This window comes from Populus euphratica, unplaced genomic scaffold (assembly GCF_000495115.2).
Source record: "Populus euphratica unplaced genomic scaffold, PopEup_1.0 scaffold20.1, whole genome shotgun sequence".
Lineage (NCBI taxonomy): Eukaryota > Viridiplantae > Streptophyta > Magnoliopsida > Malpighiales > Salicaceae > Populus > Populus euphratica.
The window spans coordinates 3,128,331-3,150,776 of record NW_011499854.1 but is presented as its reverse complement, the minus strand read 5'-3'; the positions used below and the strand labels follow the sequence as shown (position 1 = coordinate 3,150,776).

The 22,446-nt window shown below is 34.6% G+C and overlaps 3 protein-coding genes across 3 annotated transcripts; 1 reads left to right on the top strand and 2 right to left on the bottom strand.

The window, feature by feature from the left end:
• Positions 1 to 1,444: 1,444 nt before the first annotated feature.
• On the bottom strand, positions 1,445 to 9,198 carry SVR3 (elongation factor family protein). Its single transcript, XM_011022046.1, has 14 exons — positions 8,854 to 9,198; positions 8,667 to 8,776; positions 8,360 to 8,563; positions 8,082 to 8,258; positions 7,640 to 7,792; positions 6,639 to 6,728; positions 5,839 to 5,973; positions 5,369 to 5,485; positions 4,799 to 4,950; positions 4,633 to 4,717; positions 3,717 to 3,811; positions 2,932 to 3,097; positions 2,539 to 2,734; positions 1,445 to 1,976 (listed from the first exon to the last, which is right to left on the bottom strand). The coding sequence occupies exons 1-14, from the start codon at positions 9,074 to 9,076 to the stop codon at positions 1,843 to 1,845; spliced, it is 2,037 nt and encodes a 678-aa protein (XP_011020348.1). The 5' UTR covers positions 9,077 to 9,198; the 3' UTR covers positions 1,445 to 1,842.
• A 695-nt stretch (positions 9,199 to 9,893) lies between these two features.
• Positions 9,894 to 12,621, top strand: LOC105122757 (pentatricopeptide repeat-containing protein At2g33680-like). Its single transcript, XM_011022045.1, has one exon. The coding sequence runs from the start codon at positions 9,935 to 9,937 to the stop codon at positions 12,224 to 12,226; it is 2,292 nt and encodes a 763-aa protein (XP_011020347.1). The 5' UTR covers positions 9,894 to 9,934; the 3' UTR covers positions 12,227 to 12,621.
• Positions 12,622 to 20,005: 7,384 nt separating this feature from the next.
• LOC105122756 (remorin) lies at positions 20,006 to 22,167 on the bottom strand. The gene is made up of 2 exons (XM_011022044.1): positions 21,353 to 22,167; positions 20,006 to 20,622 (listed from the first exon to the last, which is right to left on the bottom strand). Exons 1-2 carry the CDS (start codon positions 21,998 to 22,000, stop codon positions 20,431 to 20,433), a joined length of 840 nt encoding a protein of 279 aa, XP_011020346.1. The 5' UTR covers positions 22,001 to 22,167; the 3' UTR covers positions 20,006 to 20,430.
• Positions 22,168 to 22,446: the final 279 nt, after the last annotated feature.

Sequence of the window (22,446 nt, the reverse complement as noted above, 5' to 3'; positions counted from 1 at the left end):
CATATAGTTTGACAATTAATTAACTAGGCTGAAGAAACATGCCAGACGCAGGATTCATGTACCCAGGTAATGAACGACGACGGTCCACCTGTATTGTCTTTCTAGAAACAAAAGAGCAGACAAAAATAATAATTTTAGTCTTAGTTGAATCCGCATCTTAACATTAAAGTCTACGGCTGTCATCAATCACCTCGTACTAATTATACTTATCAAATCCCTATGAGCACGACCCTCTTCGATCCTGTTGGCTGAAATCATCACCACCCAGGTCATCGAATGGAATCCGAAGAAGCTTCCATTTTGTGTCTTCTCCCCTGTCCACCTAGCTAGCTACACGTGGCAGGAGTGCTTCGGGCCTAGTCCAAGACAAATGGCGTCCAAGAGAATTAGAGGGCCAGAGATGGCGATGAAGAGAAAGCAGGATAAAATAATTTTTAATATGAAAAACTAGTAAGGCAGTGTTAGCGTGTCTTTTAAAAGAAAACAAATATGCAATTTGAGTTATGAATCCAAATGTATTTGATGAGTTCACTTTATTTAATTAAATGTTAAAAAACAACTACTATTAATAAACCTAATTTTTTAAAAAGCAATCGGTGTTCATAGAAAACATATGATAATATTTTAAAAATATTTTTATAATTCTAAATAAAAAAATAATTCAAGTAAATAACTCGTAAAATACATTACTTGAATTAGAAAACCTGATAATTCAATTTTTAACTAAACTAAAACAATAAATGTTTAAAAAATTAATTAAAAATAAAAACAAAATTATTAGAGACACCCTAACTTGCTTGTCAAACCTATAATATGGCTAACAAGATTAAGATAACTCAACTAAAAAAAATTAAAAAAATAATAATACTTAAATCTCAACCAATACAATATAGAAAAATAAAAATGAAACCAATTAACAAAAGCAAAAAAAAAAAAAAACCTAAATAAACTTGAATAAATTTACCAAACTTGAAATTCGAGTCATATAAAACTATAATAGCTCAATATTTAACCAATCTAATATTAAAAAAAATTATAATTAAAATAATTAGGCTAAATTTGAGATCAAAACAAATTAGATCTCCACTTAGATATTTCAAAGAGAGCTAAGGGTGGAAGTTGGGGAAGAAGAAAAAAGAGAGAGGATAAGATAAGAAAAACAACTTAATTTAATTTGATTTAATAAAATATAATTTTAATAAATAAATTCATTTAATATAACAGGATAAATAACCTATATCTTAAGTTATATTTATCTCTTAAATTTTATCAAATTTATTTTTATTTATTGTTAATAACTTTTATTTATTTATTTATACAAATAATTCTTAATTTATTTAATTCAATATATATAAAAAATTTTAGATTTATATTTTGGAAATCTTTTCATAAAAAAAAAAACACATTGAAAAAGCATGTTCAAGTTTCTTATTAGTAAAAAAAATATCGAGCCAACGAATGAAGCTCGGATCAAATGACAAGCATTATGCTAAAACATGTATCATCTTCGACCCCTTCCAGAGAGGGAGAGACATGATCCAAATTACAAAGTCAATGACAACCTTCACGTGCTCATTTCCTAGCAGTATAACTTACATCTAGAAATCTTCTAGACTAGAATAATGGGATGTCCCATGTAGTTATATACAACCATATATCAGGAAACAAAATCTCCGTAAAATTGCCATTCGAAGGGAACTTTAAATACTTTCACGAGAGTGCAGAAAAAGAATGGCATCAAAGGCTGAACTTAAACTATTGAATTGTGCGGCTTCTATTGTATTCGCATTAGTTCACGAGGATGCTCTGCTGGCGAATCCACTGGATGCAAGTCTACACAGCTCACCTTGTCTTTTTTGCAAGCTTTGGATTCTTGCACATTCGAATGCTTGAGGGAGTAACCTCCACTAGTTCATCTTCTTGAATATACTCAATACAGTCATCCAGACTATAATCCAACGGGGTATCAAGAACCACTGCATTAAAAAGATGAATATCTATCGTTAACTGCAAGGCACTGTGGTAGACGTCTGCATATATGCGTGTGTGTGTTTGTGCGTTCGCGTGTGTGTAGAGAGAGAGAGAGAGAGAGAGAGAGGATGGCCAATTGCGTGGACATGACTTGCAGAATGAGTTCCAGCATGATTCTATCGCTATGTAAACATGGGGCAGGCAGATTGCACGAAGGTAAGGAGACAAAGATATTAATTCTTGACACCTTAATCACTTCCTTGGTATTCAAGTTCACGACTTTAGCTTAGGCCATACACAAGAGCATGCAGGGGATCATCTAGAGTAGTTTCCTTTTTTATTTTGACTAAAAATGTATCTTTTCATTCATCCCTTTTCCTGGTGTCTCTCCTAGTGATCAGCTCAATAAAAGATCCATTTTCTGGAGAATATATGATAAATGAATGCACATTATTAATTGCTGTGGGGTTTAGATCGTAGCAATTTTAACTGCCTTACGAATCCCCCATTTCCCATTTAAACAGTATATAGAGAGTTATTAAAGCAATTTAGTGAGCTGTTTCTTACCCGTTTGTTCTTTATTTGAACGTACGTTAGTAGCAGCCTTTTTCTTGCACACATTAAGCGACAGGTCCCCTGTTCGTTGATGGATGCCAACTATTTGACCTTTATAAACTCCTGCTCCAGGTCCAATGAACATTTGCCCTCTATCTTGTGAACTGGCAAGGGCATAAGAAGTAGATGTTCCATCCTCAAAGGCAACCTGAAAATCAATTTCTTGCCGTATATAAAATGAAAATAGATGAACAAACGTGTAAACATGCAGGCATTTTTGGTTGAGTCGCTGGACATTACTTTATCCTGAGATATTTTAGATATGTCAATTGTTTATCTAAAATATAATGAATAGTTTATATTCAAAAGTCTGATCTCAAAGAAATCCTGAAAGTTGGTAATTACCAATGAACCCTGATCTCGTGTAATTATATCACCAGCCCAAGGTCCATAGCTATCAAATATAGTGTTGAGAATGGCAGTGCCACGAGAAGCTGTCAAAATTGCATTACGCAATCCAAGAAGGCCACGGGTGGGAATCTTATATTTAAGCAGGGTTGTTCCCTCCGACCTAAGCACAAAAGAAGTCCATAACATCAATGTCAGATAACCAAAGTGCACATTAATGAAAAACAAAAACTGACTTTATAGCTTATTCACACACTGGTAATGTGAGAAAAATCGCATCATGCTAATTAAATGTAGAATACTTCCTAGGAAAGCGAGGGAAAACAAAACCAACACTACAGAATTTCATTATTCAAGATACATGAATTCAATAATCATGCTGACAACTTAAGAGAGAGATTACCATGCTTGTGCTTGTCTTGATAAGTGAAAGTGTATAAAATAATTGTTGTGTATTAGTTGATCCTTAGGACCGGCAGGGTTGGTTTGTAGAAATACAGAAACACCAATATCATATAGATATTGCAGGTCAAGGCATCTCTGCTTAAGATTTTATTATATGAGCAGTTTCATCTTTTCTATTTATGGTCAACAGGATGATTGAACACATGCAAACATATTTCTTCACAAGTTCCATGCCTCTTGCACCTCAAACTATCCAGTATTTGTGTTGTATAAAGATAGATATATAGTAAATCTTACATAACAGCACATTAAGATTTTGAAATACTTCAACTAGAACATTAAAAATAAAATTAAAGCAAAGAGAACATTTTACGCACCCAACCCCTTGCATATCAAACATCTGTCCACGCCTTCTACCAAGAAGTTCAACCACAGCCCCCATGTGCTCTTCTGGAACCTCCACAGTGGCAATCTGCAAGCATATCAATTGTTAGAAATAACTGATGTAATGCAATGGAAAGTATGACCTTTTATGCATAATATATGGGCACTGGCATCAGTTAAGAAATCAAGGACATCATCATCAGTTAATAGCAAAATATGCACTCAAAATTCATACCAATTAAAATAGCATAACGCTAAAGCAAAATACACAGCATCATATGATTGTTTTATCATTCAGTTACAATTTACAATCATGTTGGGCTTCATTTTTTCTGTCTGTCAATACAAACCCAAGCAGTGCAAAATGCTTTTGAATGAAATGGTATGGAAGCTCATGAAATTCAGCTATAGGGCATGCTCTCTTATGAAGCTGCAAGACTCCTGGGCCATTTTTTTTCAATCCAATGATTGGGATACACAATAGGAGCTACAGGGTAACTACCTACCCTCTACTTTCATCTCTCCCATACAAGGTGTGAGCAGAATTCAATTGTAGGTTTCTTAGAATGATAACTGGCGAGTTTACCAACTAAGGTTGCTAGACCAGGGGCATTCTATCAATACTTTGAGTAATTTAAACTTCTTTTGACAGGTTGAGCTCTATCAGTTTATCTATTTCCTAAAATAATCCACATGCACGCACACGCACACACACACAAAAATATATGTACATAACATAGTATACTAAAATAAACCATGAGAATAAACAAAAAGAAGCACAAGCATGCTCATGAAAAGAACATCGAAGCATCCCACACCTTTTTCAATCAAGAAGCATTTACATATATATCTCATGTTCTTTATAAAACCCAAAACAAAAGGAAAGGAAAATTGCAATCTGTAAATCACCTCATATGGTTCTAGCACTTTGTCATCGACCTTTTTGTTGATGACCTTTGGAGGTCCCACCATGAATTCATATCCTTCTCGTCGCCTGAAATGAATGTATGTCACAACACACACAGACATGCCACATTGAAGATATGGAAGGAAGGAAAAAATAGGTTATACTTACATGTTCTCTATTAATATGGTGATATGTAAAGTACCACGCCCACTGACAATAAATGTATCAGCAGTTTCACCATCTTCAACTTTCATAGCTAAATTTCGTTCAAGCTCACGGTAGAGTCGATCTCGTAAATTCCTGCTGGTAACATATTTTCCCTGAAATGAAATGAAAAAACCCAAAGGCTTCAATGCCACCAAAATGCTAGGAAGTTCACATTAACACAGTTATACATATGCTAATATCAGCTAAAGCCTCTTTATTGATGGCTTACATATAGAAGAAATAGCAAAACACATGGTAAACAAGATCTTTGCAAGGAGATCTCAGTGCCAGTCAATTGATGAGTCAACCACTCAGTCAAAACATCACTTGAGCTACTTTGCAAGGATAGATTCAAATAATCATAAGCAAAGGTGAAAACTAAGGTTGTTGGGGGGATGCATACTGTTGCCACTTGCCTGACCAACGAAGTTGGGTGAAGGTTCACAAAGAAAGAAAAAGAAAAAAGACTATGAAGTACTTATTGAAAGAATGCGATTCTGACAGTTCTGGGTCACTGTTTAATAGACATACCTCTCGGCCAACAAAAGGTGATGTATTTATGGAAAAGGCCATTTTCACAGTTGGTTCTTCCACTCTGATAGATGGTAATGGTTTCCCGAATGCTTTATCAGCGATTGTCTCCCCAATCTGAACAATGAAATTAAATCAGTCATGATAAATATAACACAACTCTATTGCATGAATCAAATTTAGATCATATGATAAATCAGGTGACCTCGAAATAAGAATAACAGTTGATTCATGGAACACTGATAGTCCCTCATTCCTATTTTGTTGGTACAATATTCCATTTAAATATTTTCCAGTTTATTTGTACAGTTTCTAAAAGTAACATTCAAAATCATGCGCTTCCAACATTACACTTGTTTGAAGAGACTAACATTCATTAATCATGGTATAAGCAGTTAAGAATGTCCCCTTCTGAAATTTAATTTACGAAGATAGAGCAAAATGAAGGAATGAAGAGAGCAAAGGCATACTTGAATGTCCTCAATTCCACAGACAGCACAAATGTCACCAGCTTCCACTTTTGTGGCTGGAACCCTACTGAACTTCTCATAAACAAAAAGCTCACTAACTTTTCCAAATCTACACGAATCTTCTGATGTGCATACCTACAAAAAACTCAACACAAAATTAAGAAAAAGGTTTGCTTGCTTCTTTCTTTGTTCAACTTCAACAATTGCTGTGAAACTGGTGTCTCTAACTTCAAATCATCATAGTTAAAAGAAGAAACACGTCTATGCTTATACTTGATATGTGAAAACTACAACTAAGTGTTGCAGGCAGTCATCAAATAAATGATTATGATTGATCTCTCAGTCATCTACAGCAATAAGGATATCTTATAAATGAATCTATTTTCCTGTATTTTTGTATAGCTCTTGAATCAATTGTATTGGAATAACTTCTTCAAGTAATTATCAGGGCGCCGCTTTGCAGTACAACAGTACAGCACCTACAATGTCTAAAAGCTGAAGTTCAGCAACAAATGACATATGGAGATCATACCACGGTTATCTGTTTGCAACACTATAGATTTATTTTTTTTCAGATTATTTTAGCCTTTATCCATTCAAATGCAACTTAGATTGATCATTAATCATCAGAACAAAATCTTTACATCAGCAAACCACATCATGCAACAGAAATTGATTGAGAAAGTATGAAAGCATTACCAATTACAGTTCAAAACTGCCAATATCAAGACAGGACTATCCAACATGTATGCTAATGGAAAATAGAATGTTGAAGCCACAAGAAAAGAAAGGGCACTCACCCTCACATCCATTCCTTTCTGCAGAACCCCAGCATGCAACCGTCCAATAGCTATTCGTCCTTTATGTTCATCATACTCGATATTTGTGGCCTACAATATGTCAATTTCAACAATAAACACACATCCAAGTGATAGTAAGTTCATACAGGAAATGCAAACAAATCCAATCAAAGTCAAAACAAAAGGATGAGCTATGTATCAATTTAATTTACAGAGTCAACTACCTAGATGATGATAATATACATGAATTAACTAAAGCTCATCTTTAAAATTGCCACTCATGGGATCTGCTTCATCTTCTTGACAAGGATTTTCAGCTTTCAATTTAATTCAAGCAATGAGACAAATTTCTTCTCAAATTTTATTGTCATTAGTTAAAGACTTGTATTAGCAATGCATACGATAATAACTTGACAAATAATCCTTGCATTCAACCTGCAACATCATATTTAGTTAAGAAAAGGCCAAGACTGAGGACATAAAGAATGAGAACTTTGGTCTAGAAAGCTCTGGAAACTTTACTGCAGAATTATCAAAGGATCCTAAGCATTACCCAAAGATACTTGTTTATAAGAAAAACTTAGCTAGTATATCTGTCATAATATTTTTTTTATGTCCTGCCACCCTGGAATTTGAGGGACAGAAACTCGATGAAATTCACTCATATGAAACAACAGAAAGCAAGTGATTGCTGATGCTAAAGCCACTCCCCATCAATCAGTTATCCCTTTGACCCTGGTTAAAATATTGCACCGCACGGTGAGCCTTCTCATCATAGGTTACAGCACAAAAGAGCCTATTTTAGTGATGGTATTTGCATGTAAAATCTTATTGGTTAGTGGTAAATGATCGACCCATATTGCTGGCATGTAGTTCTTCTAATGGTTTATGCCATAAAGTCCCATCCAATTCCGAGAGATTCCAAATCAAAAGCCAAACAATATAAAAGCAAAGCATGAGAACAAATTTGAAAAAAATCAATTCAAGGAATGGCCACTAACAAGCATTTGCAGAGCACCGTCTTTCTCAATACGTGGTCCAGGTATGCATCTCATTATAGCCTCAAAAAGTGGGCCGAGATCTTCAGCCAAATTATCAGGAGATAATCCTGCCTTCCCTTTTATACCACTCGCATATATTGATTGGAAATCACACTGCAACAGAAATTAAAGATGCGATCAGACCATGCCTTAAACTGCTATCTTTTGATGATATTAAAGCATGCACTAGGCTAAAGAAAACCTTGAAACAACATAGTAAAAATCTCAAACAGACTATGTCTAGAAGTACTTCTACTAATTATCATTCACCAAATTCTCGTTGAGGCTCGGTAAGTTTTCTATTACTGTCTTTCTCCACAATGACTATAAAAAATCACTGCAGAACATCTCAGTGTGAACCTTACACTCGCAAATCCTTATGATATAACAATCATCAAAATACCTGTTCATCCGTCGCATTGAGTTCAATAAACAATTCAAAAGTCGAATTGATAACAAAATCCGGACGTGCAGACGGTCTATCAATCTTATTAACAACAACAACAACAGCATGACCAAACTCCAAAGCCTTCTTCAAAACAAACCTCGTCTGCGGCATCGGCCCCTCAACAGAATCCACCTACAAATATCAAGACCTCCATTAGTCATTACATAAATGCACTAACATTACACATTAGCATAAAAATAACAATATCAACATAAACAATTGAGAAAATGTACCACGAGAAGAACTCCTTCGACCATATTAAGAATCCTTTCAACTTCACCACCAAAATCAGAGTGACCTGGAGTATCAATTATATTGATTTTTGTATCCTTATAAGTAATTGAAGTATTTTTGCTCAAAATTGTAATTCCTCTTTCGCGTTCTATATCATTGGAGTCCATGATTCTCTCTTGTACAAATTGATTATCGCGAAACACCTACGCAGAAAAAAAATTAAACAATTATTAAAAACAAAATTTATCTATTAAGACAACGGTAAGTTAAGCAATAATAATTAATTAATCAAAATAAATAAATTACCTTAGATTGCTTTAACATGGCATCAACTAAGGTAGTTTTACCATGATCAACATGAGCGACTATTGCTATATTCCGTATGTCTCCTCTTCTCATCAACTGGCTCTTTTTCTCTACAAATTTGAATATATCAAATAAAAATAAATAAATACAGGAAAATAAAATAAAAATGAAATTCATTTAAACTTACCGGTGGTGGAGGTTTCGGTGGAAACAGAGCATTTTATCGGAGAGTGAAATGAAAAACGAGAACGGCGGCAGCGGAGTGATAAGGTTGATGTCGTTTTGGAGGTGTTTGGGAAGGAAGGTAAGGTGAAGGAACTACCGAAGAGTTGTTTGGTAAGCAGAGGTGTTTTAAGGTTTATAAGAGAGAAGGAGGAGCTGCTGCTGCGGATGTTAATTGCCATATCCATTTCTCTCTCGCAGTGAGTGTGGAAGAGAAATGAATATGGCTAAGTGTGCGTGTGTGTGTGTGTGTGAGAGAGAGAGAGAGAGGTTATAACTTATACGGCTGCCGTTAGTTTTGAAACAAACTAACGATAAATTTGAGAGGTCGTGATAGCATGGAGCTAAGAAGAAAGAAAGGATGCCTTCCTTCGGCCACGTCGACGATGGTTCCGTAAAGTGAAGCCCAACTTGGAAAATTAAGATGCTTAATTTGAGCCTTAGGGCTGGATTTTTTTTGTAGTAAAGTGAAGAGGTGGGGTTAGGGCTAGGAAGAGGAGTTTAGCTTAGAAAATCAAATTTGTGATTATTTATGGATGTAATTATTTAATTTATTTTTTATGCAATTGAATTTTTATTATTTATTTAAATAATAAGTGATTCACATCTTTATTATTAAATTATATTTGAAAACTTATCATAAATATATGAGTATCAACATAGATGATTTGTCTAAGACCTCATTAAAAGTAATTTAGTTTTATTATAAATCGAAAATATTTTTTTCTCATTCCCAATAATAATAGTAATAATAATTCATTTGGAAGAGTTTCTATATTAAAAAAAATATATGGTTTGCCTAATTTAAAGAATGGAAAAAGTGAGATATGAGAACGTCAATAATATTAAAAAATAAGAAAATATTCAATGTATCAAATAATTCTCCATGCAAAGATAATTTTTATTTTTCCTTTTGTTTTATTTTATTTTTGCTTTTCGAGAAAGAAAATTTAATTTCAAATGGGCCTTGAGTTGCATAGGATCATAAAGGCTGTACAGAGAAACTAGAACCTCCGTACCCAAAATTTCAAACATCAGTTAATCCCATGAATGCCCTTCTCCCCGCCATTTCCCTTCCCTGTTTCTCAAAATCCCAACAACCTTTCCCGCCATTGAAACCAAAACCACCCAGCACCGCCTTCCCCTCCTCCTTTAAACCCCTAAAACACAGCAACAGCAACAAAACACAAACCCCGGAACTAAAAACAACTCAGAACTGCACTAATATCTCTTTGGCATCTCCTTCTGAAGAGACCCTTCTATCTAATGACTGGCCTCAGCTCCTAAAAATCTCAATTGGGTCTAAAGATTTCTTGCTAGGCAAGGCAATCCATGCCTACTTAGTAAAAATAGCCTCCCAAAATGACCCATTTGAAGGCAATAATCTTATTAATCTGTATGCGAAATTTAACAGATTGGATCTGGCATGGAAGGTGTTTGATGAAATGCTTATTAGAAACACTATTACTTGGACTTCACTAATAAAAGGTTGTCTAGAGAATGAAGATTTTGTGTCTGGGTTTAGTGTTGTTTGTGATATGTGTGAATTTGGAGAGAAGTTCAATGAGCATACTTGCGTGGTGATTTTACAGGCCTGTAGCGAGATAGGGGATGTGGTATTAGGGAAACAAATTCATGGTTTTGTAATAAAAAGTGGCTTTGAGGAGAATGTTTTTGTTAGCACTTCATTGATTTCTATGTACTCGAGAAGCAGGAACTTTGATGAGGCAGAGAAAGTGTTTAATGGTGTGGGTTGTAAAGATCTTCGGTGTTTAAATTGTATGATTTTGGAATATGGAAAGGCTGGATATGAGAAGAGGGCTATTGGGGTTTTTATATATCTGATAAGTATTGGTTTGGATCCTAATGATTATACTTTCACTAACATAATTAGTACTTGCAATGTAGAGGAGGGTAAGCAACTACATGGGCTTGCCGTAAAGTATGGTGTTTTGCTTCAAACTTCGGTGGCAAATGCAGTTATTACTATGTATGGGAAAATTGGAATGGTCGAGGAGGCAGCAAGAATGTTTTCTGTGATGAATAAGAAGAATTTGATTTCTTGGACTGCCTTAATATCAGGCTACACAAGGAATGGATATGGTGAAAAGGCTGTTGATGGTTTTCTGGAATTGCGTGGTTGTGGTGTTGAATGTGATTCTGGTTTGTTAGCTACAATTCTTGATGGCTGCTCAGAATGCAAAAACTTGGAATTGGGAACTCAAATTCATGGATTAGTGATCAAGCTTGGTTATCCCTGTGATCTTTATATTGGGACTGCTTTAATAGATTTATATGCCAAATGCAAGAACTTGCAGGCTGCAAGAACAGTTTTTAATGGGCTTTCCCCAAGGAGTACTGCTTCTTTCAATGCCATTCTAGTGGGATTTATTGAGAATGATAGCAACGAAGAAGATCCCATGGTTTTTCTTAGTCAGTTGAGACTGGCTGGTATTAAACCAGATTCAGTGAGTTTTTCACGGCTTCTATGTTTATCTGCCAATCGAGCTTCTTTAGTAAAAGGGAGAGGTCTCCATGCATATTCTATTAAAACAGGATTTGCAGGTGATATTTCAGTATCCAATGCTTTAATTACCATGTATGCCAAATGTGGAGTTGTTGAAGATGCTTATCAAGCATTTAATTCAATGAGCGCTAACGATTGCATATCTTGGAATGCCATAATCTCGGCTTACTCTCTTCATGGTCAAGGTGAAAAGGCCTTATTGCTATATCAAGAGATGGAGGAGAAAGGGTTTACTCCTGATGAGATCACGATATTGGTTATCCTTCAAGCTTGCACTTATTCGGGTTTGTCTGAAGATGGATTACACCTATTCAACACAATGGAATCAAAATATGGGATTCAGCCATTGCTTGAGCACTATGCCTGTATGGTTGATCTTTTGGGCCGGGCTGGCTATTTATCACAAGCCATGGATATTATTAACAGAAGTCCCTTTTCAGAGTCAACTTTGCTCTGGAGAGCTTTGGTCAATGTGTGTAAGTTGCACGGGGATCTGAATCTTGGCAAGTTAGCTTCAAAACATTTACTTGATTTGTCACCTGATGAGGCAGGTTCTTATGTACTTGTTTCAAATATGTATGCTGGTGAAGGAATGATAGATGAGGCATCGAAGGTTAGAACAACTATGAAAGACTTGAAGTTGAGTAAAGAAGCAGGCAGTAGCTGGGTTGAGATTGATAACATGGTCCATCATTTCGTGGCAAGTGGCACAGACCATCCAGAAAGTATAGAAATTTATGCAAGATTGGATCTATTAAGGAATGAAATGAGAGGGACATATGATAACAAAGCTGATCTCAATCTAATTTAAGAATTCGTGTGACTACAAAAAAACAGAATCATCTCACTTGTAGAGTTCTCTTTATTCATTGGGGTCGGTATCAGTTTGGCATCTGCCCTTAAATTACTACATTGCATACATGAAGCAGTTACAGAATGCTGCACCTATAAATCAAGAGTTCAAATTGTGGAGAAAGACGAGAACATGCTAGATGTTATCACCGATGGACCTCCCCCGACTATAACCATTGTCATTCTTGCCTCGACTGGATTAAGAGATGCTGGATTTATTCTGACTCACATTTTGCTGCAATTTTTTTTTTCTTGGTAGAAAAAAACTTGATCCAGCGGTTCCAGTTTTTTTTACTGTAATTACACTGACATTTTAATTCAGGTGTAAGGAAAGCAAATCTACTGGAATTTTCAGATGAATCACCTACAATTCTACTGGTTACAAATTATAGTTCAATTAGTATGTGCTTAAAATACAGGAAGTTCTTCTTTGAACTAGTTATATTCGTGCATCAGAACATTGTTACTAGTTAGGGTGCTTGTGTCGCAATTGATTTGGATCATGATTTCATCAGGCATGACATAACGGTACATGGCAGTTTAATTATTAGTTCATCTGGTATGTGGTTTACGATCGTTGGATTACCTTTAAAAAGCTCTAGGATGTCAATAAGGGTTTTGGCATGAATGGCTCACCTTGTGAGAATTGCCTTCATGTATTGAAATTGTTGCACACTGAAAATCAGCCATTACATGTTACTATACAAGATAAGAGTAAAGCTGTCAATTATATACCTATATGCAATATATTTCTTCTCTCTCTCTCTCTCTCTCTCTCTATATATATATATATATATATATATATATATATAGACTAAATAAGAAAACACATATTAAGCCGTCAATTCTCCTAACATCCCTCTCAAATTGATTGTGTTCTATTTAGAACTATCAATTTCATCAATCATAAACTGATAGCAAAAATATGTTACTCCATGCTCTTAGAAGACACGATTACTCCCAATATTAATAATCAGATGCAAAAGGTTTGATATTGTTTTGAACTTTGTGTTCATCTAATTAACTACTTAATTCTAGAAAATTTAGTGATCTAAACTTGTAACTGATATCGATATCTGATAATCAATCAATATCAATGTCATGATGTCTGATTGGTTTTGTCAAAAAAGTCAATTTCAAGGGTTCATTGACTAGTACACCTTTGGTGCTAGTAAGGTTGGGATCATGGTTGTCCATCTTTGGTTTTTCAGTTGCTTCTTAGCCTGCAAGTTAGATTACTTAATTGGAAGGTGTAGAAATAGTTCTTTTTTCACTATGATAAGCACGACTCCTTAGCGCCTTCACCCATTCATTTCCTTTTCAGGGAGAAAAGAAGAGATCAACTTAAGTAATTATAATAACTATTTCGGTGGTAAAGGCCTTTTCAGGTGAGATTAAGAAGACGTAAGAAAGATAGTTTGCAACTTTCAATTCGTAACATCGTCAAGTCTCAAACTCTTGTTTGTGAGTCATTCCCTCTAGCTTATCTAGCTTAACGATCCCACTCTACAAAAATTCATTCTTTTCCCTTGCTTTCTTCTAATGGAAGTACAAGTCCCTATCCTTTCAAACTGGACCAATATAGAATGTCTTCCTCACGGGAGCTCGATATGTTAATGAGCAGGTCCCTTTCATTACAATAGTTGTGGCACCAAACTCATAAATCAAACGATTATTAATTTGAGAGAGCTTGGTGAAAACATTAGTGGTTTGACATTCAATGAAAATATGAAGCTAAGGCTTCATGAATAGAATGAAAATCCATTTCAATATACTTGGTGTACTTATAAAAAAACATGAATCTAAATAGCACTAATATTGTTAGCATAAAAAAGAGCATGAGTAAGCTATGAGACATGAAATTCACTTAATAGCATGTGAAGCTATACAACTTCAAAACAAGCAAAACAACATATCCAAATATTTAAACTTGGTGGATGACTTTGAAAAATAAGCTTGTTTTTTACTCTTCTAATAAATTATAGCATTACCAAGGTACACCTTTGGTGCTAGTAAGGTTGGGATTATGGTCATCCATCTTTGGTTTTTCAATTGCTTTTTGGCCTGCAAGTTGGATTACTTAATTGAAAGGTGTAGAAATAGTTCTTTTTTCGCTATGATAAGCATGACTCCTTAGTGCCTTCACCCATTCATTTCCTTTTCAGGGAGAAAAGAAGAGATCAACTTAAGTAATTATAATAACTATTTCGGTGGTAAAGGCCTTTTCAGGTGAGATTAAGAAGACGTAAGAAAGATAGTTTGCAACTTTCAATTCGTAACATCGTCAAGTCTCAAACTCTTGTTTGTGAGTCATTCCCTCTAGCTTATCTAGCTTAACGATCCCACTCTACAAAAATTCATTCTTTTCCCTTGCTTTCTTCTAATGGAAGTACAAGTCCCTATCCTTTCAAACTGGACCAATATAGAATGTCTTCCTCACGGGAGCTCGATATGTTAATGAGCAGGTCCCTTTCATTACAATAGTTGTGGCACCAAACTCATAAATCAAACGATTATTAATTTGAGAGAGCTTGGTGAAAACATTAGTGGTTTGACATTCAATGAAAATATGAAGCTAAGGCTTCATGAATGAGAATCCATTACAATATACTTGGTGTAATTATAAAAAAACATGAATCTAAATAGCAATGATATTGTTAGCATAAAAATATATATGAGTAAGCTATCAGATATAAAATTCACCTAATAGGCTGTGAAGTTATACAACTTCAAAACAAGCAAACAACATATCTAAATATTTAAACTTGGTCGATGACTCTGGAAAATGAGCTTGTTTTTAACTTTTCTAATAAATTACAGCATTACCAAAAAACATATGTTAACCTATAACATCAAAGGGTTAGAGAAAAGATCATCATTCTTCTTATACAATTTTAAATCTACCTTTATCGGAGTAAGATTTGAATTACCGTCTGAAAAGCTAGTTATAGAAAGAAATTCTACAATAGTAGATTAGGCTTCTATCAAAAATCTAGAAGGAATAGAAGATTCAATTATGAATGTATGAACAACATCTAAAATATGATGATTTTCACGCTTAACGACACTATTCTATTGAGGGGTATAAGGGTATGAACTCTAAGAGAGCATATCTTTCTATTGGAGAAAAGATTGAAAAGCATAAGGTTAAGAAAGATAGTTTGCAACTTTCAATTCGCAACATCGTCAAGGCACCAAGTCTCAAACTCTTGTTTGTGAGTCATTCCCTCCAGCTTATCTAGTTTAATGATCCCACTCTTCAAAAATTCATTCTTTTCCCTTGCTTTCTTCTAATGGAAGTACAAGTCCTTGTCATTTCAAACTGGACCAAGATAGAATGTCTTCCTCACGAGAGCTTGATATGTTAATGAGCAGGGTCCCCTTCATTACAATAGTTGTGGCACCAAACTTGTAAATCAAACGATTATTAATTTGAGAGAGCTTGGTGAAAACATTAGTAGTTTGACATTCAATGAAAATATGAAGCTAAGGCTTCATGAATGAGAATCCATTACAATATACTTGGTGTAATTATAAAAAAACATGAATCTAAATAGCAATGATATTGTTAGCATAAAAATATATATGAGTAAGCTATCAGATATAAAATTCACCTAATAGGCTGTGAAGTTATACAACTTCAAAACAAGCAAACAACATATCTAAATATTTAAACTTGGTCGATGACTCTGGAAAATGAGCTTGTTTTTAACTTTTCTAATAAATTACAGCATTACCAAAAAACATATGTTAACCTATAACATCAAAGGGTTAGAGAAAAGATCATCATTCTTCTTATACAATTTTAAATCTACCTTTATCGGAGTAAGATTTGAATTACCGTCTGAAAAGCTAGTTATAGAAAGAAATTCTACAATAGTAGATTAGGCTTCTATCAAAAATCTAGAAGGAATAGAAGATTCAATTATGAATGTATGAACAACATCTAAAATATGATGCTTTTTACGTTCAATGACACTATTCTATTGAGAGGTATAAGGATATGAATTGAGCATACCTTTTTATTGGAGACAAGATTGAAAAGCATAAGGCATGTATTCTCCCCACAATCATGGTGTAAGACCTTAATACACATATAAATTTGAGTTTCCACATAGACAATAAAGGTTCGGAAGGTTAATAACACATAAGCTTTAAAACAAATGAAATAGATAAAAGTAAAACAACTATAATTATCAATAAATATCATAAAAAATATATATTAAACATAAGAAAGAATATGGCTCATAACCCAAATATCAAAATGAATAGTTTCAAAACATGTAAAAGCACAACTACCCTGTAAAGAAAAGGATAATGATTTGCTTTTCTATTTACAAGAAGCACAATCAAATGACAATAAAGAAAACTCATTTGAATTATTCAAATAGCCATATTTCATTAAATATGTCAGAATTACAGAGTTGGTATGACTTAGTTTCTTATGCAAAGATTGGCTATCATTATTACCAATACTAAAACAACCAATAGAAGTTAAATGAGGAAAGGAAAATGACTTATGAGAAAAAAGATGTCCTACTTGAGGCCCTCTCGCTATCTCTTGTCTAAATATTTAAGCTTGTACATAACAACTAGAACGATAAAAATCAGAAGAATAATTTTTCTTTACTAATTGTTCAACTGAAAAGAGATTAATAGATAAATCAGGAGAGATAAATATATTAGTAAAAAGAAAACCTAGATTACCAATCATTATAATAAAAAGGATATTGTTATCGACGATTTAAATATGTTATTTACCATCATACTTACAAACATCATATAAAGTAATTGAACTACCATTTATATGATTGAAAATCATAGAGTCAATTAAACAGTGAGAAGTAAGAAGATGTTTCTTACCTTAGAAACCACTAGCAAAAAAAACAAAATAATCATTTATTGAACCTGCTTGGGAGTAATATTGAAAGAAGAACCCGAAATAGCAAGTCATGTGCAAAGTTTAGGCATAAAAATGAACTGAACAATAGCATGGAGAGCATAAATAGATTGATTTCAAGGGCATACATGACAATCCTTAATAATATGATTTTTCTTCTTACAATAATTGCAGGGTTTTTGTTGAAATATTTTGCAATGTGCTCACTTTTATTGTAACTATAACACTGTGGTATAGATCTAGACCATCCTTTATCTTGAGTAACATAAGCCATGTTAATTATTTCAGAAACACCAACACATTGAGCAAGACCCAAGATAAGAGGTAATATGTTTTTCTTCACACAAAAGTTCAACCAAACAAACCTTAAAAGATAGGACTTATTGGAGATTGATTAACACAGCTCGTGCACTTTCAAACTTGGATCAAAGCTTCATAAAAAATTTATCTTGTTGGCTCTCAAGGTGAACCTTTATAGCATGTTTAGGACTTAAAAATGCAACAACCTAGAATAATTATCCCATAATTTAAAAAATTCAGAATAAAATTTTTCAATAAAAAGATTTTACAATGATAGTTTTCAATATCTAATTCCAATTAAAAATTTTAAATAAAATTATCTTGATAATAAACTTATCAAAAATAATTTCACATCATGTTAGCAGTAGTTAATCCACCAAGATTGTTGATCATACAAGGTTCAGCGGGGTTGCGAAGCCAGGAAGCAACTTTGGCATCCCTTCCTTCCCATGAACTGAACCAAGTTTGGTGGGATCATTGGGAGCCATAAGACCCATTCAAATGACTTCATAACTCCACCTTGGGATTCGTAGCTAGCATAATTATTTCCAGTAAGGTGTGCTACACAATTTTCTTCAGATATAATAACCACACAAAAAATCAACACAATCAAGAAACCAAAAAATAATTGAGAACTTCACAACTGGAAACTGGACCTCCAAGCTAGAAAACCACTTTTTACTGCTACTCACGGAAAAGTATCACAAAAAACAAGAAACCAAAAAATCCAGCCAAGTCAAGGGGAGAAAATACCATGTCAACCAGGGTTTTGGTAAAATTTTTGGTTTCCATGGGAAATACAATAGGGGCACTCACGCGCACTATACCATACCACTACAGTTTAGTCTTGGTGATTTGGTTTGGACAAATGCCAGCATGTGAGACCATTGTTCTCTGTCACATGATCGTTGGATTCAAAAACTATAGAACAATCTGTTGACTAGCTTTTAAATGCTTTTGATACCTCCCTCTACAAGGATTGATATGGTTGGATTTTCAAAGTGATATGATTGGATTATTATATTATCTATAGCTTTAGGTTTGCTATTCAAGATCCCATAACACAGCTTCCTAGCCCAATACCATCTTACTCATGTGCGTTATTAATGGTCTTGGAGAGCAGGTGCTAAGATTTGAATTGATACTTGTCGGATAGATGATCCAAAAAAAAGCAGGAACTTTTTGCTTTTGTACGTCTAGTGAGGTAGTTGGCCAAAAGAAACTTGTGATATGTATATATATGTATGCATAAATGCAGTTGAGACTCTTTTGTCAATCGTATCCACTGTTATCTGCTATGCTTCAATCAAGGCCTTAAATAAAATGGCTTCACAACCAAACTCGCAAGAGAATTCTCCTCAGCAGTGGCCAGACATAGACTTTCGACACCTGACCAAACCCTGTCATTGTCAAATCGCATGCTATCATGTATCAAAGTGTTTGTTATTTCGCATTGTTGTGAAGGATTTCATGACCAGAATGGCATGTTTTCCAAGCAATCTCCTCTGAAATTTAGATTTTGAGCAACTTCTTTTTATTTCTTGAACATGAAGTTTAAATTCTTCCTCCTTATCGAGAAATGTGAAAAGGGAAAGTCGTTTAGTTTCTTGCTGATACAGTTTTGACTTCTAACCATTCTTTTCTGGGCAAAACAAGCGTACCGTGTTTTTGACGTTGCACCCACAGACAGGGAATGTACTATTTTATTATTGTTCTATTTGCTTTTTGAAATTTAGGCACTTTCTTACTAGAGAATAATGCTTCATGCTCTTCCAAAAAGGCTAATGCTTCCTTCCCTGTAGCATTCATTTTAGTGGCAAGGTTTCAGTATCTTGACCCGTCTTTTTCTTGCAAATCGAGACGCAGTTAACGCAAATCACGGTTCGTAAGCACCGATAAAATTATTTCGAGTGGTTTTCATATTTGTATTTTAATCAAGAAGATGGCATTAGAGAAAGAAAGTGCTTTTCATGCTTGTAAAGATATCAGTTACGCTAAATAAATCAAGATCGTGCTCTCTGGAATTTCTTTTATTTCCACTGGATATGTATGCTTCTAACAAAATCCAAGCCTTTTGGCCTTAGTAAAGCTGCATAAAATTTCCATTTTTCTGGTTTCTGGTGCATCAGATTTCATAGTGTTACTGGTTTATAACTACACTAATTTCCATGAAACACTTGAGCTTCACTTTGGATATTTTTCGGCACATGCCCGTTTTTCCACTGAGATATCAGGTTAAAGGCTTCCATGTCTGGTGTTATATTCCTAACTTAAGCAATTCGGGGAGGCTCGATCGCCAGAAGTAAAGACAACGGAATAAAGATTGAGAAAACACTGATTGTTTTCAAAACTTCAAGTGTGGTTTCTTCTAGGTATTGTTATCTTTTTCCCAAAGAGTTGTTTTGAGCTTGCTTATACTTGATTTTGCAGAAAATGTTCCTTGAAGATTTCAAGAATCAAATCTGAATTGCTGAGCAAGATTGTTAATCTGTTGTGTATGAAACATTAGAGACAGTATCTCCACGTTGAAAAGACACATTCACACAAAGATGCTGGCTCTTCTGTATAATATCCAATTACACACTCTAGAGTACATGCACTAACCAAAACTTTACAATCATCTTTGAACAAGTATATCTATTAACTAAGCACCATTTTCTGTCAATAACATGAAGTAATACAACTGCACAAGATACAAAGGTTGTTCCACCACTATTACCAACAGGCCCCTCAAAATTCTTAGCACACTTACAAAGTTCAAGACTCAAAAAAGACACATAATAACTACCCAAATCAATACTTTTGCAGCTTCGAGTGCTACTCTTCAATGCCCCATTTTGGAAAGGGTGCCCTGCTGTTCAAAAGATGCAGGGCCCTAGCAGTTTGGAGCAATTATTGTGGACACTGTTTTTTGTTTGAAAATGTTTCAAGGAGTACTATTATGTGGTGCTATTAATTATGGCTCAAAAGAAGGATCGTTTGGCAGGAGCTCTGCCAACAGCTCTCATCAAATTGGCTACTTCAAGAACTCTAGCAACCTTGGTTCCTCTCTTAGCTTCAGCTGATGCCCTTCTCTCCTCTGCCTTTCTGTGTGCCTTTGCTACCTCATTTTGCATCTTCTCTAAGGCTCTTGCTCTTTTCTCCTCTAACTTCCTCTACACAGATTGAAGATTTGTTGTTAAATAATGAATGGCGTGTTAATTGTTTTACATCAGCTACTTTAAGCGGAAAAAAAAAGATCATCCCCGTAATCAAATCAACTGAGAGTTGACTGAAAATCAACCAAAATAATGAATGAATGAACATAGTGATTTATGAGCTAATATAGAATTCCTCAGCACATGAGAATACATGTAAAAGTCACGCATGCTTATCTCTTTTACTTGGCGCTTGAAGCTTCAAAAACACAAAAGGTTAGTTATTGTGCTTTTCTGGGGGCAATAATTGCAAAATGTAGAAAGTCTTAATCCAGAAAAAAAAACCCTTTAGACCACAAACTAGATAGTGTCAGCAATTATTTAGACCACAATAATTGCTGGAATATATATAAATCAAGAAATCCACCCGCTCATTTGACCATCAACCAGTGGTGAACATACATTGTAACTTGGTAAATACAGGCATTGATGAAGTAAAAGGCTATAAGAGGCACTTTGACCACATCATCAAGCCTTTGCATAGCTAATTATGTCTGAATTACGTCTTTGGTCTCTTAAATTAATGATCAATTAGTCTTAAGTATCACCATAATCATAAGCATCACAACAAGACTAATTGCCTGCCTTTCTGCATGAAAATGTAAAATGTTTACAAGAAGCAAATTAACTACCAAACCACCATGCAAATAATCAAAAATTAATCAATATTAATTTCTCCTATACGTACCTCAACCTTCTTCATCCAAGAAGTAGACTTTTGCACCTGCTCACTCTCCCACCCATTAATTATAGCATCTTCTCTCTTGAGCCTATTATTGATCTTTGCAATCTTTGCATTTTGCCATGCAGTTATCTTAGTCTCTACTTCCTCTTTTTTCACTCTTATCACCGACACTTCACCACCATGGCTACCACTACCCACACGACCGGATCCGAGCCTTCTCGAGCTAGGTTCGGGGTCTGAAGGGTTGTTGTCGGGCACAATAGCCAACGGGTTAGTTTCTTCAGGCACGTCATGATCATCCTCTCCAATTCTAGACAACAAGGCGCTGCTTACAATATCACTGTGATCAAAGATGCTATTGTTGGTGGTGTTACTAGTTCCTATAGCAGACCCTGCAATCACAAGAGCATTAAACTCTCTACTCATGGTAGTGAAGTTTTCACTTGAAGCACCTTCACCACTCATGGACATAGAGTATGATCCATGATGACTGCTGCCTGTTTCCCAACGGTTTCGAGGCGGTGGATGAGGTGGGGTTAGAGCATGGATGTCACGGATTTGTTCATTTTCATTATCGGGGCCATGGTCTTGATTGGTTTGATCTCCACTGGTTGTGGTGCTGGAGGAGGAGGGTCTTTGAGCACTCAACATTGAAGGGTTTTTTTAAGTTTGTTTGTGTAAAAGTGGATTAGGTGAAACTAGGCGTACTTAAGGATCGGAACATGGTAGTATTACGTTTGGAGCTGATTTCAAAGGTGTTAAACAACATAAACCGCACATAATTGAAAGAAAATTCTCAATAGTGCTTGAAAGTTGAGACAGGTATAATCATTTTTCGTCTGATTTGTTTTTTATTTAAAAAATTAATTAAATTATTTTTTTTTAAAAAAAAAAAACCAAATTAAAATCAATTATTTTCAGTTTAGTTGGATTATTTTAAAATAAAAATTAATTTAAATAAGTTTGACTTGATACTTTTCGGATTGACTCGAAATTTTTATTATTTGACTTGATATTTTTAGTTTAACTAGATTGTTTTAATTTCAAATTTATAAAACCGAAACAGAACCAATTATTTTTTAAAAAAATTAATTAAT

Bases quoted from the DNA above. Each gene is read 5' to 3' on its own strand.
- SVR3 (XM_011022046.1), bottom strand. From the start codon at position 9,076: ATGGATATGGCAATTAACATCCGCAGCAGCAGCTCCTCCTTCTCTCTT. The intron at 7,793-8,081 runs GTATTTTGATGA...TTTCTGTTGCAG, and splicing joins TCAATGCGACGGATGAACAG to TGTGATTTCCAATCAATATA. The intron at 3,098-3,716 runs GTGCGTAAAATG...TTTTGTGCTTAG, and splicing joins TTTGATATGCAAGGGGTTGG to GTCGGAGGGAACAACCCTGC.
- LOC105122756 (XM_011022044.1), bottom strand. From the start codon at position 22,000: ATGTTGAGTGCTCAAAGACCCTCCTCCTCCAGCACCACAACCAGTGGA. The intron at 20,623-21,352 runs GTACGTATAGGA...CAATCTGTGTAG, and splicing joins CTTGGATGAAGAAGGTTGAG to AGGAAGTTAGAGGAGAAAAG.
- LOC105122757 (XM_011022045.1), top strand. From the start codon at position 9,935: ATGAATGCCCTTCTCCCCGCCATTTCCCTTCCCTGTTTCTCAAAATCC.